This window comes from Leiobunum rupestre, chromosome 1 (genome assembly GCF_980474605.1).
Source record: "Leiobunum rupestre chromosome 1, qqLeiRupe1.1.hap1, whole genome shotgun sequence".
NCBI lineage: Eukaryota > Metazoa > Arthropoda > Arachnida > Opiliones > Sclerosomatidae > Leiobunum > Leiobunum rupestre.
Window position 1 is genome coordinate 90,061,265 of NC_143384.1, and position 20,748 is coordinate 90,082,012.

Sequence of the window (20,748 nt, forward strand, 5' to 3'; positions counted from 1 at the left end):
GATATATTCGGTAATTTGTATCCGATTAATCTGAGATTTTCTACGTTGCCTTATCTGGCCGAGTGAATTAGTAGTATAGATTTTAATAGGAATCCCTCGCCATTTTGCAAAATGGGGGATATGAAAACATGGTGTGATAAGTTCCGTAATTATTCGTCTATTAATTTGAAATTTTTTACGTTTCCTGATCTGCCCGAAATAAATATGGCGGATATAATTATAACTTAAGCTGTCATAACTACCTATATTATTCACAGATTTACGTTAAACTTTCTACGTTACATTATCAGACCTAATAAATAAGCCCTTTATAGTTATTTGCAGTTTAATTTAAATTTCTTACAGAGGTCCTATAATACCTGGAAAATCCCTTTTATCCTATAATTTAACCAATCATCTTATAAAGTCTTATAGTTTTGCTGATACATATTCTCTCTGATATATATTCATACCTACATGAACCTATATTATTAACCGATTTACATTATCAGACCTCATAAATAAGCCCTTTTTATTTATTTGCATAATAATAATTTCCCCACTTACCAATATTTTATTGAATTTCTAATTTCCAGATATACCAATTATTTCCAGATATACCAAGAATTTCCCGAATCACCAAGAATTTCCCGAATCACCAAGAATTTCCCGAATCACCAAGAATTGCCCGAATCACCAAGTATTGCCCGAATCACCAAGAATTGCCCGAATCACCAATAATTTCCAATTACCAATAATATAGGTAGTTATGACAGCTTAAGTTATAATTATATCCGCCATATTTCAAAATGGTGTCGGATTATTATGGAAAAGCTATAGAACTATTTATTTCGGGCAGATCATGAAACGTAAAAAATTTCAAATTAATAGACGAATAATTACGGAACTTATCACACCATGTTTTCATATTCCCCATTTTGCAAAATGGTGAGGGATTCCTATTAAAATCTATACTACTAATTCACTCGGTCAGATAAGGCAACGTAGAAAATCTCAGATTAATCGGATGCAAAGTACCGAATATATCGCGCCGCGATTTATATTTATATCCGCCATTTTGCAAAATGGCGAGTTATTCCTATTAAAATCTATACTACTAATTCACTCGGTCAGATAAGGCAACGTAGAAAATCTCAGGGTAATCGGATACAAATTACCGAATATATCGCGCCACGATTTATATTTATATCCGCCATTTTGCAAAATGGCGACGGATTTCTATCAAAATATAAAAAGCTTGTTGATATGGCTCCGACATTGTTTTATATAATTTTTTAGATTTCTCGGCGAAAATATATGGAAGTTATTACAGCATACATTTTACCAATATTGTGTATTATTCTTAAAATTACGACGTATTAATTCAATTTAGCTCGAGCTCACTTTAATTAGTTTTACCCCCCTTCATTAGTGCATAGTACTCCACAAACGTAAAATTTACTATTTTTTAATTTAAAAAAAAATATATTTAAATTTTTTTAAATTTTGTCATTTTCCTATGTTAATTTCCATAGGATTTTTTCCGTTTTAAGTTGTCAAAAACATTTTTGGTTGCCATGGCAAAACGGAAGCCCAGCGTAACTTTTCCCTGTAGCTGTTTCACTTTTCATCTCTTCGCTCGAAATTTCTGCGGGAATTGAAGCGACATCCCGAACTCCGGTAGTAATTTTTTATTATTGCTCAGTTGATTGTATATACTGTATATATTCTTGTATGTGTTCACTATTACACATTTTATTCTGTATTTCTTTCATACTAGCGTGATGGGCATTGCCTTTTGCTAGTTTCAATAAACTTGAGAACTTTAGAACTACGGTGCTAAGGGCTCGCGGCGGAGATTTCTCCCGCATGGTTCTAAGTTTAAAAACGTTCGTGCACGCCTTCTGCGCATTCATCATGCAACCAGGGGCGGATTAACACTTTCGGCGCCTTTAGACACAGAAAACTTTGGCGGCCCTTGGCATTGGTCAGCTAAGGAGAGGCGTATCGGTTTATAATAAATAAATATATTTTAGTTTCCCCAAACCTTTTCGGCGTTATTTTGAGTAGGGCCAAGCCAAGTACATGGACCGTGGGGCTTTATCAGAGTTTTGGCGCCCCTAGAAAAATGGCGCCCTAGGCACGTGCCTACTTTTCCTAATGGTTAATAAGCTCCTGCATGCAACGAGCTAAATTCATTGGGGAAATGCCTAGTTGAGAACATAACCACTAGGAGGTGCAGATTTTGAATACCTACCTCTTAATAACGGGTTTGTGATCGTCAAAAATTTGGCCTAGACCTTTGCTTATTAACAGTGCCGTATTTCCACCTAGGCCAACCTAGGCCGTGGCCTAGGGGCCCATCCTTGAAAGGGGCCCTCCAGTGACCGTAATTACTGTATTCGAAGGCATAAATCTATAATATCAATCGTAATTTATATTGGGGAAATGCCTAGGTAGAAGATTTTGTTTTAAAATTACCAAACTTTCGGCCTGGTAGTTTACGGACGCAGCCTTAAATCGCAATGTTGCATAATTATCGCATATTTAGTCGACGATTGTTAAGAGCTTTTATTTAGTAATATAACCGTAGAGCTCAGACTTCTACGCTGAATCAGGGAAATTCAGGCACAGCCTAGTTCCAGGGATAAGAGTAAATGCAGCGCATGAAAAGGGGGCCCAGACTCCTTATCTGCCTATGGGCCCAGGATCTCTAAGTCCGGCCCTGCTTATTAAACTAATTTCCAATGAATTTAGAGGAGCCAATAAATCTTTCCGATATCTTTATGGTTCGCAAAACTTATGTTCCCCCCCTCTCGTGACGGTGGAGGAACTAGACTATGGCAGGATTAAATAGTGTGTCAGAATTTATAGCCCGGTGTACCTAGCAACTGTGGCCATACCTCCGGAGGCCTATCATCATAGTGCCCTACGCCAGCATCCACCTAGCCCGGACAGGTGACAAATCCAGCATGGGTAGTAGTGCCCTACTACTGATGGTCGCACCTTTGACGCAAGCCACTCAACCCAGCAGAAGGTGCAGCAATGGGTGAACCAATCCCCACTTCGCACACAGCAGTGGGGTTTAAGAGTGGATGCTATAGCAACTCCAGCCGACACCCTACCTACGTAGGTAAAGAGTCAAACCCTTTGGAGAGAGCTCCTAAAGGGGAACGACGGGAACACAGCGGTCCACATAACCCGGCACAGCTGGCACCGGAGATCCCGGTGTGCCCAAAAACGCCGGGAAACAGGACCACCGTGCCCAGGGCTGGATTAAGACTTTATGGGGCCCTAGGCCCAAGTTAATTTTGGTGCCCCTTTCAATAGCGAGCGAAGCGAGCTAGGCGCTTCCTTAATATATAATTGAGAAATGGAAGGAAAATTCATTTTGCTGCCAGATTTAGTATATCGTCAGGGGCTAGACGGCAGTCCGTCAGATAATGTGACAATCAAACGTTTTTGGTTTATAGGGGTGGACGCATTTACTAAAATTACTCCGGAAAATATTTTGTGAAAAGCAAATGATTTAAGTTTTGTACTTTAATTTTTTTCGAAACCTCTTGATGCCCCTTGTAGGCTTGGTGCCCTAGGCCCAGGCCTATTCGGCCTATTGGTTAATCCGGCCCTGACCGTGCCCTCATACAGAGGCCCGCCGCCCCACAGCAGGCTACCCAATCCGCCGAGGCGGCTTGTAGCATTGGCCAGCGCAAATCGGTGAACAGGGGGGAGACCAAAAAACGATAATATTTGAATTTAGCCAATCACAGACCACTTTGGAAAAGATCGCCGCGTTTGTTTGGATGACGGAGCAACACCACCAGTCGGTCACTGAGGTAACTAAATAACGCGTCTGTGAAGACTTGGCCGATCTTGACTCCTTGATAGGAAATCGGGGTCGGATTGGAGAACTCGCTTTTTTAAGTGATTTAAAAAACCCCATAAATTTTGTAAAGTGCTTTTTTTAATTCCCGAAAACCCTTAGTAAGTTAAGTTATTAGTAGTTCTGAAATATATTTTTGGGTGGGTTATTGTCAAAGAAATATAAGTCGCGTTCCTTTCAGTTGATTCTATTGAAACCATTCACCTTTCTAAAACAATAGGCGAGGAATACGATGGTGTAATTAAAAATTAATTTACGTGTTTTTTATGAATATTTGAATATTTTGCGGGGGTTCCGATCCTATAGATCGGGCAACTGTTCTATTATAGGTCCGCAATATTCGCACGCTCGTTTCAGCATTGGACCTTCGACAGAATGTTTGACTTTCAAATTCAGAATCAATATTTCGCTATTTATTAAAATATTTGGAAATATATTTTGGCAGACGTCTATTTTGAAGTCCAACCTTTAACAAAACAGAATTACAATTAATTATTTTAAGGGTCCCCCAACTAACCAAATTGCATTTAAACTTGATTAAATTAAATTTTTTAAATCAATCCTTCAGATTCCCATGTTATTTTCAATGGAAATATCCCAAATCCTGTTGTCAAAAACGTTTTCGGTTGCCATGGCAAAACGAAAGCCCGTCACAATTTTTCCCTTGCAGGTTTTTTAAGGAGGTGTACGCTATACCCGAGTTTGAACAAAATCGGTGATTATCACCTCGGGTCGTCTCCTGTAAGTTCCTCACATCGATGTATGAAGAGATATTGTATTTGGAGAATCTTCTAACAATTGAGTCCTTTATAGAGGTTGAAATTGTTGTATCTGTTACCATGGGCCAAATAATGATAAATTATTTGGCCCATGCTGTTACTTGGTATGTTGGAACTTGTAAACTGTGGGTTTAAGATTTTTTTCTAATATTGGTTTTTAAATATCGTACCAAAGATAACATCGATTTTACACCTACTTTATATAGTGTCGATATAGTGCCTGTTATTTTCGGTCTTAGTACCCATCTATTTCGCCGATATTCTTTTCCATCAATCGAGACAATGTAAGAACGATCTGCAACTTTTCTGATTATTCCGCCTTCGCGCCACAAACTTTCTTTTAGTTTCGGGTTGGCTTGACCCAAACCGGTTCACCGATTGTGAGAGCACGCAGTGGCTTTGTCGTTTGAACGAAATATTCTTTACTTCTTTGTCGACGTTGTTCTTGTAATTTCGTTACTTTTCTAGCAACAGGAGCATTTTCTTTGCTATTTTCACTGCCGACTGTGCTTTTCCATTTCCTTGATAATGGAAAGGAGAAGATGTTTTATGAGTAAATCCCCACAAATCAGCAAATTCCTTGAATGCTCGTCCATTAAATGGTGGACCATTGTCTGTGATCACGAGCTCTGGAATTCCGAGTCTGCAGAAATAGTGTTTACAGTATTCTACAACTGTTTCCCCTGTCATGTCCGGAAGTCGATCTATTTCCCAAAAATCAGTGTAAGTGTCCAGCAAAACTAAGTATTTGTGAGTATCAGAGCAAATGGCGAACAAGTCCATTGTGATTTTCTGCCACGGGAGCGAAGCTAACGGTAGCGGCATCAGAGGCTCTTTTGGCTGTAGAGAGCTAGTTGCACACTTTGCAGGAACTAACTCTAGCTTTGATATCATTAGTGATCCCTGGCCAGTACACTACTTCTTTGGCCTTTCTGATGCAAGCTTGTACACCACCATGACTTGAGTGTAGTTTCTCGAGCATTTCTTACCTATGAGATTTCTATGTTTCTGAGCGCATGCTTGAATTAAGGTATAATTATACGACATCCTTTAAACAGTACCCCGTTTTCCACTGCAAGCTCCTCTCGAAAACCCCAATAGTCGTGGATCTCCCGTGAAATGCTGATTTGTCTCGCGGCCATCCCTTCAGTATAGTTTTAGTTAATAATTGTAGAGTTGGATCAATTTTAGTTTTTGCTTCAATCTTTTGAAAATGACTTTTATAAACTCTTACGTAGTCAGAGTGTTTCACTTTGTCATAAGCATTAACGCCTTCGTTAAGTTGAAAAACAAGTGCGCTTTTTTCAGTTTTATAATGATCCGTAAACGGAAGATATACTCGGGAAAGACAATCAGCAACGAACATCTCGGAGCCTTTCTTGTAGGAGACGCTCGAGTTGTAGTTTTGTAGTTTTAGGAGCATACACTGCAAACGTTTGGGAGCCGACAAGAGAGGTTTCTTAAAAATATTTTCAAGAGGCTTGTGGTCGGTTTCTATTTCAATTTCGTCTTTACCACAAACGTAATGGTGGAAAAGTTGTAAAGAGAACACGATCGCAAGACACTCTTTTTCGATCTGAGCGTAGTTATACGTTCTGTTTGTGTTAGTGACCTTGAAGCCAACGCGACTGGTTGTCCCTCTTGCATAAGCGTAGTTATACGTTCTGTTTGTGTTAGTGACCTTGAAGCCAACGCGACTGGTTGTCCCTCTTGCATAAGTGTTGATCCAAGTCCTGCGTCACTAGCATCGCACTGAATTGTCACCTGTTTATTTACATCAAAAAGCGTAAAACGGGTGCGGTAGTGGCAAGTGTTTTAACAGCTTCGACTGCGTCAGTGTGATCTTGGTTCCATATCCAAGGAGTGTCTTTTCTAGTTCGGTGTACATGGAGAGTCTAGGTAGAAATTTGTCTAGGTATGTAACAAAACCAATAAAGCTTTGGAGTGTCTTCTCGGAAAATTAATTATTGCCGATTTCCTTGGAGGATGATTTATTGAAGCGTCTATTGAGAATATATATGAAGTTACAAAATTTATTAATATTTAAATAGTAAAATATACATTCTTCAGATCAATGTCAGAAAACTCTATTTCATCATCTTGTTCAACTTCCGGCAGAAGAATACCTGGTTGATGAGGGGGCGCGCTTCCTTCTGAGCATTCATATTGTCTTTGGTCATCCAGTCCAAACTGCCTGCTTCCACTCGTCGTGACTACATTTTGCGAGGTTAGGAGCATTGAGTTGGGAATAATACTATCTAGAGCCCCAGTTCAAATTTTCCCCATAGGCTTTAACACAGCATTAGTGAAGATAGGAACGAAAATCATGGGAGGGTTATCAACTACGACAAAAGCCACCTATGAGCGAAAAATTCAACTATTTAAATGAAAAATTCTTCGATGGCCCCTGCCGCCACCTATTAGCGACTTTGTGAACTATTATAATTTTAACTTTTGAACTGAAGAGGGAAATCGACGCGTTTTTAAGAAAAATTCTGAAAACACGTTTTTTTAAACTCTTTATTAACACAATATAGGTTTCTTTTGTGAGTTCTTTACTATTTTGTAATAGATTTTGAGTGAAATTTTAAGCATAATAGGTAGGAAATGCGCAGTTTCGTCTTGCGAAAATAATGGAAGAAACAAAAACGTTTCTTGACATAAGTAGGAGCAGCACTAATATTCCAAAAAAATAGAAGACATTTTTATTCTAAATTCTTCAAAATGACAATAAGGTTTCCAGGTAAAGTGAATCCTTTGTTGCAAAAATGGCTCAAAGCCATTGGAAGATCAGACTGGGTTCCAAACGCAACAGATGCAGTTTGCGGTGATCATTTTACAGAGGAAGACTTCAGGAAAAACACCACTTTTAAAATGCTTACAAACACCGCAACACCTTCACTTTTCTTAAATACCAATTTTAGAGCTGGCATGGTACTATTTAAGAAGAAAATAAATTATTAGATCATTACTTAGATAACTTTTTACAGATAACGTATAGAAGAAGGTGGGGTGGCGGAGTGGTTAGCACTTTCGCCTCGCAGCAGGAGGAGCCGGGTTCGATGCCAGCTAGCGGCCCTGGGTTAAAATCCGAAACCACTCCTTTTGCGTAAAGTTTGTAAGTTCTCTCCCCACTGGTTAAAGGGGTTTTCCCCCAAGATCTTCGGTTTCCCCTTCCCATAAAAACTTGCTTAACGGTAATAGTTAGTGTGTATTCTTTATTATTTATATACATTATTTATTTATATTCATTATTTATTTATTTATATTCATTATTTATTTATTTATATTCATTATTTATTTATTTATATTCATTATTTATTTATTTATATTCATTATTTATTTATTTATATTCATTATTTATTTATTTATATTCATTATTTATTTATTTATATTCATTATTTATTTATTTATTTTCATTATTTATTTATTTATAATCATTATTTATTTATTTATATTCATTATTTATTTACTTATATTCATTATTTATTTATTTATGTTCATTATTATTTATTTGTATTCATTTTTTAAATCCTTTTTTGTTTTAGTGCAATTTAATCTTTTAAAATACTCTAAATTATTTCAAAATGAAATATGATTTACTAAGAAACTTCGTTGTTTTGTTTTTAGCTTTAAATTATAATAGTTCGCAAAGTCGCTAATAGGTGGCGGCCGGGGCCATCGAAGATTTTTTCATTTAAATAGTTGAATTTTTCGCTCATAGGTGGCTTTTGTCGTAGTTGATAACCCTCCCATGATTTTCGTTCCTATCTTCACCTAGGAGGATGAAAGTGAACCTGGAGTGGTAATTTGCGCGCACTATGTACTGCACATGCCTCTCGGCTTTGGCCCGGTTCATCGTAATGTGCTGCCATCTCTGAACGGCAAAATCTGAACTGTGACCTTAAAATAAGCTAAGCAGGTCCTAGGCAGGGTTTTGAAGATGAAAGTCGTGTATTTCTATAGTTATAGATAATTAGAAAGATTTTGAAAGATAAAATGAATATAATATCAGCAATTTTGAATGAGAACAGTTATAGTTGTGCATCTAATAAAAAAGACGCGGGGAAGAATAATTTGATTTATTTTGTATGTTTAATATTTTGGCCATGTCACCAAGGCCTAGTAACCTATAACTTCAACTTGCATTACAAAACATTTAGGAAATAAGAAAAATCCAAATACTAAAAAAGGGAAAGTTGGAAATAGGAAAGCTGATAGTCAATTAATTACCATTACTTATCCATTATTAACGATATACGTTAAATGTTGAAAGATTGGTTAAGCCCACCTCATCAAGCTAAGCCTATTTCGCGATATAAAAAAAGCTATTTTTTAATTTTTACTAATTAGAGCTGCGGCTAGAAGTCGTTACAATCGTATGAACCAAGGCGGACACGGAGCGCCTCCAGCGAATTTCGGTTCCACACATACGAACAACGGCCCCGTGCTATAGGTATGGTAAATACCACTCCAGGTTCACTTTCATCCTCCTAGTCTTCACTAATGCTGTGTTAAAGCCTATGGGGAAAATTTGAACTGGGGCTCTAGATAGTATTATTCCCAACTCAATGGTTAGGAGTAGCCCGTTTATGGTATTTGTTTGAAGTTTGTTCCTGATCTAATCGGTACAAAATAAAAAACCATAGTTGAATTTGAAACGTGAGTCGTGAGTATGAAATTTATTGTAACAAAATCAGAATGGAGTAACATCACTTGTAGTCCATCAACTGAACTAAAAGTTTTTACCCGCCCCATGGAAATTAATGTAAAGTTGGCGATAATTAATCATTAATTAACCTACCAGATGATATAAGAAATATTCCACTGAAATTTTTTTCGTTCGTCTATAGCTTTATAACATTCAAAAATAACGCGCCATGTAGATAATCGAACAGCTGCTCGTCTAGGTGAAGTTTGCGTTGTCAACGCGCGTATTAGAAAGCAAAATGAGATTTTAGAATTTTGTCATCAGTGAATTATTAATATGTCTTGAAATAAGTAAAAAAAAACTTTAAATAAGTTTCAAGGTTTATTTAAAAGCCAGTTTCATAACTTTTCTTCCATTGGTTGTTGGATCGTTCACAATCATATGTATCTTTAAAGTAGACGAAAATTTTAAGGCGGTGAATCTACCAACGTCCATTTGCCAGAACGAAAATTCTGAAAAGTACATTTTTGGATAACGTGAATTTTAGTTTATTATTAACCAAGCTACTCTATAGAAATTAGTTTTCACAATTTTGAATACAAATTATGTGAATAATATAAGAAGATAATATCTTTTACGTTACTGCCACATTCATCCACGGCCAACTTTGATCACGGGCTGTTCGCGCTCGAGAGATTAAAGTTGGCTGTGGTTCATCTTTCGAATCACCCGTCGCGGATCTAGCAACATTCCAAATTATTCTAGTTTAGCGTTAACCTAAAGTGGCGGAATTTTCAACTGACGTTTCTCGGGGCTTGCGGTCTTTTAGGTCCGAATAGTCTTTGTAAGAAAGCAAATTACGGACTGTTCATAAATTACATTTAGGAAAAAATAATAAATTACAATATTATTCTCGTTAAGAATTAATTTATTCCATGATGATTATATATTTTTATTTTACTGCTCTGTAAGTAGTTGGCCGTGTTTTGGGCCTTATCAAAAATCCGTCGCCTACCTAGCTGCACTTCAAATTAATCTAGTTTTGCGTTTTTCCAAAGTGGCGGAAATTTCAACTGACATTTCTTAGCGTTCTTTTAGGAATTAGGATAGAATAAATATTGTTAAAAATTAATCTATTCCGTTGCAAACATGCCATTTGAAGATCAAGTTCTGCAAGATGATCTTTTGCAAGAAGATGACGAGGTAGGGGAATAATTTTTGATATTTAATTTTTTTATCATATCAGAATTTTTTTTGCAATATAGGAATCGTTCTATCAAGATGTTGATGTTTTGCAGAATCATGGAATAGTATGTTTATAATAATAATATTATTAATAGATTTTTAACAATTTATTAATTATACTAGAATGTGGCTGATATTAAGAAACTCAAGGGGGCAGGAATATGCACAATTAAGGTTAATAATGTGTTTATACAGTAGTTATTCTAGATAGCACTATTGAAGCACTGTACAAAAATGTTTTGGAGGAAAACACAGAGCTGGGAAATTTAACATATGAAATAATGATTTTATTAAAATTATTTCATATAACTCTCTTCATGAGCATGTTCTCCGTACCCTTTTTGTATGAATAATTAACTCCATATTGTTATTTCATGGATCAATTAAAGCTAAGCTACTTCATTAATCTATGGTTATGAATGTTATGAATATTTAAATTCTATCGCTTCTTTCAAGGGATTGCAAATGACAACTCGCAAAAAGCTATGTAACATTAAAGGTTTATCTGAAGCTAAAGTTGATAAAATGAAAGAAGTAGTGACCAAAATAGCGGTGAGATTTAAGTTTTTGAATTTTGATCTCCCAAGATGGAAATGACTTTTTAACTTATTGTAAAAATATTTAAATTGTAGGATGCCGCTTTTCTTACTGCCCTTGAAGTTTGTGAAAAGAGAAAATACGTTTTTCGTATCTCTACTGGTAGCACCGAACTAGAGTAAGTCATCCGTTACTGTATGAGTGTTTTTATTCCTGTACTTCAGGCAGCAATATCGCGAAAAATAAATGTTTTAATGTTGATGGGTCTGAAGGATTAATACTTTCCCCCCCCCCCTCTAGTAAGCTCTTGGGAGGTGGAATTGAAAGCATGGCGATTACTGAAGCATTTGGGGAGTTTAGAACTGGAAAAACTCAGATATCACACACACTATGCGGTATATCACATTCTCTAATATTTTAAATAATGGCGTCAATAAAATAGGTGCAGAGTAAAACCACTGCCAGTAGAATGTAATAATAAATAAAAGTCAAAAGGGTTTGCAAATCTCTAGCACACCTTATGTCCGGGGGTCGAACACTTGCCATTATTTTGTACGGGATTTTGGGATTTTGTAGAGATTTTGGCGATTTTATCAGTACTTTTTGAAGTGATTTTGGGATTTCAATGTTAATTTACCATAGAGGGAGTTAAAAGATTTTGCGATTTTAGACAAAGTGTACGGGATTTTGGTAAATGTCCGGCCCCTCGCCTTATGTAGCCAGCTACCACTCTAAAAATAGTTTTGATGATTTAGTTTTTCCATCTAACAATTAGTTACATGTCAATTACCCGGAAACAATGGTTATACAGGAGGAAAGGTCATGTTCATAGATACTGAAAATACCTTGTAAGAAGGGAGTCTTTTTATTCAGCAATTATTTAAAATTTAATGCTTGATTCTGGAGTTTATCTATTATTTCCTAGTCGCCCTGATAGACTGAAGGCCATTGCTGATCGATTTGATTTGGACAACACAGCCATGCTTGAAAATATCCTCTACACACGAGCCTTTACTAGTAATTCTTCAAAGCTAAAAAAAAATGTTTGAATTAAAGGGCAAAAAAAAATTGTGTCACAATGGCTGCGTTCAGTAACTCTCAACGAAGTATCTGAAAACTTATTATGTCATGTGACTGTTGAGCAACGGAAAAACCTACTCAAAAAACGATGACTTTGTTGCTAAACAGATGGGCAACATGATGTCAAAACTGGAAATCAAAAAACCCATTCAGTAAAAAACCGCTGACCATGGAGATCAGAGCTGAGCTTTTTTAGAGTTACTAAACGCAGCCTTCATCAATTTCCAAACACCATTTTTTGCCCTTTAAGAGTTGACAATGTACCAATGTAATGGCAAAATTACAGGTGAACATCAGTTTGAAGTACTGGACCTTGTTGCCGCCAAGTTCCACGAAGAGGGAGGTATTTTTAAACTTTTGGTGAGTTTTCTCAGAACAATGTTGAAGTTTGGGCAATGAAAAATGTTTGTAATGTGGCTAGTTACATTTTCTAGTCAGCGGATGGCACTACACAATGCTAGTGTTACTTCTATTTAATGAAGTCATACATAAATTTGAATATTCCATTGCCCCTTATTAAATGGACTTATTCACGAACAGGAATGTGTTTCCTTTCAAAGCTTCCGATTACTCTGAAAAACAGTGTAGCCAACTTGGTCAGTGGCAGCCATATTGTTAGTAGGCCGAACAGGCAAACCCTTATCTTATCAGACCTAACTCCCAAGGGCACCGGTGGTGGCGCCAGTGTGGAGTTAGTATAAAAGGAGATAAGCAGAGAGAGAGAGAGGGGCATTAAGAACATTAGAGGCAGAGCTGTAGAGTCAGTGGTTAGTAGCAGTTAGGAGTTAGAAGGGGAGTGGTTAACTCCCAGCTGGCCTGCTAGTTAAGCATAGTATTCCCTCAGTGGCTGCAAGGTTACATTATCTTCCCTTGGTGGGAATATCTAAGAATTATTGGCATATTATTATAAAAGGATAATTATTGTGTTGTCGCTCTAAGGCGTCCGAAGGCACGTTACCCAACCTTCAAGAGTAAGAGCGGCTATAACAGGAGCTGGTCAATAAAAAATAATCTTTACGAACGAGAACAATATAAGGAAAAACTTAAACGGAATGGCGTTCCGGTCCATTTCGAGCACTGCTTACATAGCACCACCCTTCTTTAGATTTATTAGAAAGCCATGTTAACTGTGTCATTTGAGAGTGATCCGAGATCGTAAAAATGAAAGCGTGGCCTAGACCTAGTGACAAATTATAATTTAATTATTCATTGTGGCAGATCATAGACTCTATCATGGCCTTGTTTCGAGTGGATTACAGTGGTCGTGGAGAGTTGGCTGACAGACAACAGAAATTGGCTCAAATGTTGTCGAAACTGCAAAAGATATCTGAAGAGTACAACGTCGCTGTGTTCATTACCAACCAAATGACATCAGATCCTGGAGCAGCCATGTCGTAAGGCTCCAAATAACTGAAACAGTCTCATGAGCTGGACAAATTCTAACTTTGTTATACTAACCAGGTTTCAGGCTGATCCGAAGAAACCAATCGGAGGACACATTTTAGCCCATGCTTCCACAACCAGAATCAGTTTGCGCAAAGGACGTGGTGAATTGCGCATTGCCAAAATCTACGATAGGTAATTTTGGTCAAACTACTTGAAAAGCTTGTGGAAATTTCCTGACATGGTGACCTAAATTGCAGTCCTGACATGCCTGAGAGTGAAGCCACCTTCTCCATTACAGCCGGAGGAATAAGTGACGCCAAGGAATGAAATTAAAAGGAATCTTCACTTTTTATTGCATTTTACCTCATATTTATATAAACGCGTTTTTATCTCTAAACTTTTGTGTCTTTTATCAATATATTAACCCATTTTGAATTATAGTTCCTTGTTCATGTAAATTATGTTGTTTGATTGACTGAAGTTTTCCCATTTATGGGAAAGTATAGTTTCAAGTTTAATTACCCAGAAAAGAACACGAATGTCCATTACACCAGGTTTGAAAATAATACAATATATACATTATATACCGAGATAAAGATCAAATTTTATTTATAAAGTTTGTGGTCTTTCAAAAGTATGAAAGCTCTGCAGCAGGAATTGCTAAGTCATTCCATTCTTTGATGCCATGTGGGCAGAAGGAGAACTTAGAAATATTTGTCCTACACAAGGGTAGCTGAATTTTTTGGCATCCCTGTGCCACATGGGTATGCCTATAGGCAGGAGTAAGATCAAAAACTGGCAAACTGTGTGCATTGTTAATAACTATGTTGGAAAATATTGTTAAATGAATGATGCACTTGTTGACGTTGTTTAAGAGAAGGCCATTTCAAGGTCTAAATTGCACCATGGTCATAGAATGTACACAGGTGCGTAACTTTCCGAAGTTCAAAAGTCAAGCAGTTCCAATGTCAAATGGGTGGCTGTTGGGACCTTTTAGTTCAAAACAGGGGGGTGTTAACAAAACTTATTCAGAGTTCAAATTCAAGGACGGAAGCTGGTGGCACATTACCACATGTTTTCCAATTTAAAATTTCCTGACTTTTCCAAGTTTTCTATAAACATCTCACATCACTTTCCTTGACCAATTTTAAGATAAATATTTTCTGCGTGGCTACCACTTACACATTAACGGTGTGGAAATAGCACAGATACCACTTTAGATATTCTAAAATTAATACCAACTATAAAAAAAATGAAAGAAACTAAATTCCCTGACTTTTAGACCCATTTTAAATTTCCATGACTTTTAGATCTACTTCGTAATTCCCCGACTTTTCCAGGATTTCCAATTACTGACAGCCCTGAACAAGTGGGAGGTGGAAAACTATCCCTGTCTCCCTTCAATTTCTTTGCCCCTGTATTCAAATCAACTTGACATTCCAAGTACATATCCTGGTGCTACTTCTAATCTACTACAGGATGCTTCATTTAACTTTTCCTCTTAACAGTTCTGATTAAAGCTTTTTAAGAGAATGCCCCTTACCAAAAAATAAGTTGGCTAAAAACCACTTAGGACAACTTGTATTTCAACTTGGTTTTCAGTTTGTATTTGGGACAAATGCCTACTTAAAAATAACTTAAATCCTCTTTATTAATCAACTTATTTCCAACTAAACCAGAATCAACATTTACATTTAACTACTTAAAAGCAACTTAAATCCTACTAGGGAAACATCTAAAAACCAACTTAAAAATATTGTTATTTCCTGACTACTAAAAAGCAACTAATTATAAACTTAGCAAAAGCAGTATTTTCCTACCAACTGAATAACAACTTATTACCCCTTTAATAGTAACTTGAAATATGCTGACAACGTGAGCCTACTTAATACCAACTCAATATCAACTAATAATGTGTATACAAATAAATACCAACTGAAATCCATATTATTTTTTGGTAAGGGTGGTATCTCTTAGAAGATAGTAATATTAATTAGTATTATAAACTTGATATATTCAGCTAGGCTAATATCAAAGGAAACACTACACTATCGGCCAAAGTCAGCTAGCAACCTTAAATGCCATTATTCCAGGTGGCCAATTTATACTGCATAGTAGGGTGGTGGCGAGTCTTTCATGCTGACAGTAAGGGGTACCAAAAGAACTCAGGAAAACCCCTTTAACTGTGGGAGAGAGACGGATCAAACTCAAGGCAGAAGGAGTTTTCACCCAGTGATAATTCTAAAATTATTATATGATATGATCAGTAGAATAGAAACAATTGAAAAACATTCATAGCTTTGAGTTTATTTTTATCGACGGTTTTATGTGACAAGGCACTTTTGACAGAAGTTCTTAAAAAGTTATAAAAGAATGAATACAAATATAGTTCCTAGAGAATTATCAATATTGTATAATCTTTTTTACACAATTATATTACGTTACACTGGAAAATCTTTACATAAAACCAATTATAGCAATAACCAGGCTAATATAAATTCAAATATACAGTGCTTTCCTGTTCTATACATAGGATTCAACCCAACCAAGAGGTATGATACAGACATCTCTTTGAAATTTGGGTTTGGTACCGGTATACACTTTGATGTTACACTACAACAATAATATTTTGGGTTAATAAATGATGATAGTAGTAAACAAAATAACTGAAGTGTTTTTTACTCTAAGATATTGAATACTAGTACAGGTAGTAAACAATATAACACTGCTAAAACAACACTTTTACCATAAAATATTGTATACTTAAAAATATATTACATCTAAAAAAGCTCACATGCTCTGGTTCTATGTCAATTAGAAGCAATGTAACAAAAATTACCCTTTTAAACTGACTTAGATCATTTATTAGCACTATTTAATTAACTAATCATTAATTAAAATAACAATGCACCAGTTATAAATTGTTATAAAAGATTTTGGATCTAACCCGCATTATTTACCTTAATTTGAGACCCTAAAGCATAGTTTTCACAAAACAAATTTTGTATAATTTTATAACAGTGAGTGGGTCAAGCACTAGTTGGCTTTTGAATTCAGATGCCAAGGAGAAAGAAAGAAAGGTTTCATGTTTTAACTTCCAATGGCTTTTTGTTATTAATGAGTCACAATTAAATTTAACTAAATATAACTAGTTAGGTGTTATACTAATTTGTGTCTATATTTATTTCTAGAAATATTTTGATTTTACACTTAAACCCTTGTTTATTTTTCAAAATACTTTGTATTCTGATAATTTACTTTACATAACACCACAGTCATTTCCTAATTACTTAGAAAGATAAGAAGTCTAATTTTTCATTTAAAAAAAGAAAAACATTTAGGTATTTTTTAATAATTCATACAATATGCTGTTGTGGTAAACAATATTTTTTGCAAGGTATTGTTGATCCCTCTTAGTAAATTGCAAATTTTTGAATTATATATAATTGCCAAAATAGTACCCAAAATTAAACTCAATTTAAATACTAAACGGTTTATTATATGCTTCATTACTTCCATATACCAGAACAATTTCAATTTTAATTTAAAAATTTACTTTAAAATAACCTGCAAAAAGCTTAAGTAGAATGTACAAAAATGCAATTGAGTATCCAAGACATCTGAGATTTTTTTTCACATTCTCTAGCTTCAAAACATAATTTAGCCTTCAGGAGGTGTTCTATATCAACTCTAATTTGTTTCCACTTAAATCAGGATTTTTTTCGATGCAACATTTACAACCAGTGGCGTCGCTAGGGGGGGGGGGGGGGGCGGTCCGCCACGGGTGCCACCCGTTTAGGCGTGATTTGGGGGTGACACCCGGCCGTGAAAACACAAACAATAGAGACTAGTAAGTAGCCCACCATGATATCCGCCCTGGGTGTCACCCATGCTAGCTACGCCACTGTTTACAACATATTCCATCTGGTATGTTTTCAATTTACTTTATAAATATTGTTGAAATGATCTCCACAAAGGTAGTGTGCCAAAGGGATTTTGACGTGAGGTTTATGAAATTAAGGATTTTTAACGAAAAGTAACACTAGAATGTGTTCTCCACCTGATATATCTCATGCCATGTTGTACTTAACTTAAAATATAAATCAATTTAGGGTCGCTGAAAAGTTTTTCTTTTATACTTAAAACCTTTCAAATTAATATCCTATTATTGCTGTTTTAGTTATCTTTTCAATAACCAACCAAGAAAAAAACAGGCAATTGAAATTACTGCCGGAGTTTAAGAACGTGTAAAAGTTAATTTTCAGTCATAATTATGCCGTATAACCAGTTTGACAAAAAATTAATTAAGGGATTTAATAAATTCATTTCAGAATTATAAGATTGCTGGGAGCCCTGTGTTGCCTCAATGAACCAGACGAGAAAGCCAAGGTAGGTTTACTCAATGACATGCTTGCAAGACTTTTCTGTTATCATTTCCCTCTGCCACAAAAACGTTTACTATCTAACTTCCAAGGAATTAATGGTAATTAAAGACATTTGAAATTAATTACACAAATAAATGGGGATCACCTTCCATATAACTTTGAACAATTCCTGATTTCTGATATGTACAAAATATTTCCATTAATAAACCTTATTGCACTTTAAATCAAGCTAGAGGCAAACAAATTTCCAACTTACAAATTTAATTTAAATTTTACGCCACACAAAAATATCCAGGATAAAAAATATATAGGAGGTATTGTTAAAAATTAAACTAATAGGAACTAATTACAAACGAAAATGGCACGCATAAGTGCAATATAATAATATCAATAAAAGCAAAATGAGAAATTGCATAAAATTAAGTTTCCCAAACTTACTTAAATAATCTTGGCATTGAATAAAATTAATAGTTAACAATTTTAAGTATTGAGTATAATCAGGAAACTATACATGCATACACTTAGAATGTCTAAGGATCCATCGCTACCATGCTGCGAAAGCGGCTAGCGAAACAGGTGAATATAAGATGTTACACATTTTTTCTAATTCATTGACTGGCTGCCATCACTAAGAAGTCATGGCGCATGAAATTAAATGAAGGACACCCTTACCAAAAATAAGTTGGATTTTAGTTTGTATTTAGTTGGCATACACATTTTAGTTGATATTAAGTTGGTTAAGTAGGCTTAATTTGTCAGCATATTTCAATAAACAAGTTAAAGGGGTAATAAGTTGGTGGGAAAATACTTGGTAATTTAGTTGGTTTTTAGTTAATATTTAGTTGGCATTAGTCTCAAATACAAACTTAAAACCAACTTTAAGTAGTTCTTAGACAACTTATTTTTTGGTAAGGGGCACTCATTCGGAAAAGAGACTTCCCTTACCAAAAACATAACTAAATAAGTTGTTATTAAGTCGGCAGGACAATACTTTTTTCGATTTTGTAATTAGTTGGTTTTTAGTAGTCTAGTTGGTGTAAAGTTGTTTTTAAGTAGGCTCTTAGTTAATATTTAGTTTGTATTTGTCTCAAATACAAACTTAAAACCAAGTTCCTAGAAAACTTATTTTTTTGGTAAGGGTTACCTTACCAAAAAATAAGTTGGCTTTTAGTTTGTATTTAGTTGGTTTACACATTTTAGTTGGTATTAAGTTGGTTTTAAGTTGTCAGCATTTTTCAATAAACTAGTTAAAGGGGTAATAAGTGGATATTAAGTTGGCAGTATGGTTTTAGTTGGTAATAAGTTGTTTTATGTATGGTTTTAGTTAGTATTTAGTTTGTATTTGTCCCAAATACAAACTTAAAACCAAGTTCCTAGACCACTTAATTTTTGGTAAGGGTTACCAGAAAATGGATTAAAGAAACCCAGATTACTTATTACACTTGTATAAGTTGTGTTATTCTTAATTAAACTAGTCTGGTTTCGCATAAAATAATGTTTTTGGATGGTTAAATAAAGAGCAAAGGAGGTAAAAGAACTTTTATTGTTCTTAATGTTGAATACGAGCCGAGCTTAGCTTAGTGCATCACAAGCGAAACCTCCACTGTAAACCATCCTTTTTCATGAGAATCATTTGGGCCTCCATAGTCTTCCTTAGACATTCCAAGACAGTATTTATATATAGTTTCTCGGTATAATTAAATAGTGGCTGCCTATCAAAATTTGATGACATAAGTGATTTCAAATTATAGAGGATATAAACTTCGTCTACAAAGATGAAAAGTATACCTCATCGATAAATAAACCAAAATACGTTTTTTTATCTAAATTTTCACAATACTTTTTTGGGGATGTAGCCTAGCTAGCTACCTAAAATTACCTTACCTTCAGAAAAGAAACATGTAAAATATTTGTGTTCCGATTTAATAATTATTATTATTTTGAAAATTTATTATTGGGTTAATAATTTAAAATGTGTAAACGAGGTTTATTGCTTCTTCGAGCTAATGAAAGTGCTTCGATGGATAGTAGACAATTTTAAGTTCATCAGCAATAAATATAAATAGTAAATGACGCAGTACACCAAAATATTTTCTTGTATACTTTGTTAACGTATGATACGTATCATTCTCAATTTAAGTAATATTTAAAGTGGTTCAAGTAGTGGCAATGGAATTTGAGCTACAAACGTACCAACAGATTGTACTATTGGAAGTAATTTCATAATTCTTTTAAGTAGTCAACTCTTATTGAGATTCACGTGTCCTAGTCAAGCCTGGAAAACTTATTTTTATACATTTTACATGTACATAAGAACTAAATACACACAAACGGTAAAAAAAAATCTAAAATGCATTATTTGTGTAGCGCAACCTCAATGGTGTAAATTTGATGTGAAATATATTTAAGCTTAACATCGAAATTTTACGTTACATGATTAGCTTTTTACACATTAACTATGTGACTGTCTAAATAGGTTGCTTTGATTGTTGGACATACTTTTGGAAATTTCACATTCTTGAGTGAGAAAGGTGCACTTAATGTCAAAATTTTGTAAGTTGGAAATGTGGGGAAATACACTATGTAGGTGGGTGGTTAAGAAGTTTTAACATTACACCATTGAAATTCAGCTTGCACAATGTGTAATAATGGTAGCTACAGTAAAAAAATGGCCGCATGAAGAATTTTAATTTAATCATCAAATTAAATTTTGGCTTCGAAAATTTGTGATTAATTTTGATTTTATACCTATGAGCTCCAATACAGTTTAAATAGAAAAAATCTGTACCACTAACTTTCTTTGTTGAAAAGAGATTTTAAGTG

General features: G+C 35.1%; 1 protein-coding gene across 1 annotated transcript; it reads left to right on the top strand.

Moving 5' to 3' along the window:
- Positions 1-10,247: 10,247 nt before the first annotated feature.
- LOC149968846 (meiotic recombination protein DMC1 homolog) lies at positions 10,248-13,998 on the top strand. The gene is made up of 12 exons (XM_090173497.1): positions 10,248-10,495; positions 10,558-10,602; positions 10,661-10,711; positions 10,994-11,089; positions 11,170-11,252; positions 11,375-11,469; positions 11,850-11,922; positions 12,000-12,091; positions 12,441-12,514; positions 13,373-13,548; positions 13,616-13,732; positions 13,798-13,998. Exons 1-12 carry the CDS (start codon positions 10,442-10,444, stop codon positions 13,865-13,867), a joined length of 1,026 nt encoding a protein of 341 aa, XP_090029623.1. The 5' UTR covers positions 10,248-10,441; the 3' UTR covers positions 13,868-13,998.
- The last annotated feature ends 6,750 nt before the right edge of the window (positions 13,999-20,748 follow it).

Bases quoted from the DNA above. Each gene is read 5' to 3' on its own strand.
- LOC149968846 (XM_090173497.1), top strand. From the start codon at position 10,442: ATGCCATTTGAAGATCAAGTTCTGCAAGATGATCTTTTGCAAGAAGAT. The intron at 11,090-11,169 runs GTGAGATTTAAG...TTTAAATTGTAG, and splicing joins AAGTAGTGACCAAAATAGCG to GATGCCGCTTTTCTTACTGC. The intron at 11,470-11,849 runs GTATATCACATT...TCTAACAATTAG, and splicing joins GATATCACACACACTATGCG to TTACATGTCAATTACCCGGA.